This window comes from Octopus bimaculoides, chromosome 20 (genome assembly GCF_001194135.2).
Source record: "Octopus bimaculoides isolate UCB-OBI-ISO-001 chromosome 20, ASM119413v2, whole genome shotgun sequence".
In the NCBI taxonomy this organism is placed as follows: Eukaryota; Metazoa; Mollusca; class Cephalopoda; order Octopoda; family Octopodidae; genus Octopus; species Octopus bimaculoides.
The window spans coordinates 30,467,521-30,469,678 of NC_069000.1; the positions used below are offsets into that span (position 1 = coordinate 30,467,521).

Here is a 2,158-nt window from a genome sequence, read left to right on the forward strand (position 1 = left end):
AACCATAAGAGCACCACAGCAAACCACATGCTTTCTTACTCAATAATAATAATAATAATAATAATAATAATGTGGAGTCTAAAAACAGAAACAATTCCTATCATAGTAGGTGCCTTAGGTATAATAAAAAAATACTCAGACAAATACATAACAAAAATACCAGGACTTACAAATATATGTAACATACAGAAAATTGCACTACTGGGTACTGCACACATTCTACGCAAAACACTTTCAATACAGTAAACATAAAAGCACCACAGCAAACCACAGCACATACCCAAGGCGCACAGAGCTGCGCTCGGTAGTGAAGTGAAAGCACGTTATAAAAATAAAACTACTGAACAATAATAATAATAATAATAATAAAGTGCGGGTAAAATATATCCCAGTAGTTATAGGTGCTTTAGGAACTGTCCCTATAGATTTGAACAGATGCATAGAAGAAGCAGGCATAAACCCTAGTTTACTCCATCCACATACATCTGATCATACAGCCATGCCTTTCTTTTTTAAAGACGTGTACGTCTTTCTTCAGCTGGTCAGTAAATAGACATTTACAGTTTTCAAGTAGTTGGAGATCGTCTTTCCCTGCCGAATCGTTCGCTCTCAAGCTAACATCGAAAGAAACATTAGATTTCAATATAAAAATGGAATAAGAAGAGATTTTGTTTTGCTTGCATTATGACACTAATTTCAACATCACAAACGTAGTAGCTGGTCTCGCACAGTTAAGGGCTTTAATAAGAACTGCTTTGGTAAACGATGCATAACAATACTTAAAAAAGAGTTGTAGAAACATGAAATTTGCCATTAAAGAATGGGAACCATCTGTTGACTATTTAGTGTTCCATAAGGTTACTTGAGTACATTCTTCCGGCTTAGTAAAAATGTATCTAAAATATGTTTTACTAATAATAATTATGTCCTATTTGATTGGGTTGATATGTCTGATAGAAAGGTTCTCATTAAAATAAACTTTATGGATCCTTGAATATTAATTTCATCCACTGTTGTACCATAATGGAGCTCGAAACATACATACATACATACATATATACACATAAATAAATAAATACATGCACGCATACATACATACATACATACATACATACATACATGCCAAAATGGTGCCGTCAACATCAGACGTGCAAGCGTAGAGGTCCGTTTAAAAAATATCTTTGAACGTTGTCTTCTACACTTATGCCGACTCCTCCAACCTAATCCAGTTAAATAAGAGAAACACCTTTTACTTATAAGCGTAGCGCTATTTAGACCGAATTTTAAAAATATACCTTATACCACGTGGAATTTTGCTAGCACTATTATGGCTGAGACTAACAACACCACCACTGATGAAATCAGCACCGCAGCACCAGTAAGCTAGCTAAAAAGACGTAAGTACCCCTATCATTCTACTTGGACTCAACATCTAGGCGGGACAGAAAAGTATGCAAGGTTTTTCTCAGGTTCAAAATGTGACATAGTTTTCGCTTTGTATCTCTGTTAGAAACCAGTTCCTTCTTCAAAAGAAGAATTTAGATAATTTAAAGCAGAAAAGAACATGCATACAAATAAATATACATATATATGCATACAAATATACAAGCATGCAATTGTGCCTGCGTGCGTGCGTATGTGCGTGCGTGTGTTTGCGCATGCGTGTACAATTTATTAAAGTTATCTAAAGCTGATCTAAAGCTGGTTTTGCTCTTCTTTCGTGTCTTTCAGGTGCGCTGAACCTTTGAGGTTTAAAGGTAGAAGCCTTTTCACGATACCGCCGGAAAGCCTCGTCTGCCGAACATCAACTAAGTTTATCTTAACGCTGACGCTTTCTGCTGTAGCCTTGGTGGTTGTCGTATTAACTGTTATCTACTTTCGCATGAAGAAGAAGAAAAAATGTGAATCGTGTGGTAAGCGACATAACGGTGTTGGATACGTCAGTGTATACACACATGATGTTGAGGAACCTTCTTCACGTATCATTGCCCCCGGTGTAAACAAGGCCTTTAATGACGCCGTCGATGTTTAAAATTCATCATTCTTCCTACATTTTCGTATTTTTTTCGTTCACAGTTTTTTTCACTCTTCTTTTGTCCATCGTCATATCATTATCGCTACCAACATTGTCGTTCTTGTTGTTGCCACTTTTAGTCTT

The 2,158-nt window shown here is 36.2% G+C and overlaps 1 protein-coding gene across 2 annotated transcripts in view; it reads left to right on the top strand.

Annotated features, from left to right (window-relative positions):
• The window catches only part of LOC106876408 (leucine-rich repeats and immunoglobulin-like domains protein 1), a 19,002-nt gene extending 16,850 nt beyond the window's left edge, over positions 1 to 2,152 (top strand). For both annotated transcript variants that reach the window (XM_014924942.1, XM_052975226.1), the window contains exon 3: positions 1,732 to 2,152. In XM_014924942.1, coding sequence (XP_014780428.1) covers positions 1,732 to 2,032 — 301 coding nt within the window. In that variant the 3' untranslated portion in view covers positions 2,033 to 2,152. The remainder of the gene's footprint in view (positions 1 to 1,731) is intronic.
• Positions 2,153 to 2,158: the final 6 nt, after the last annotated feature.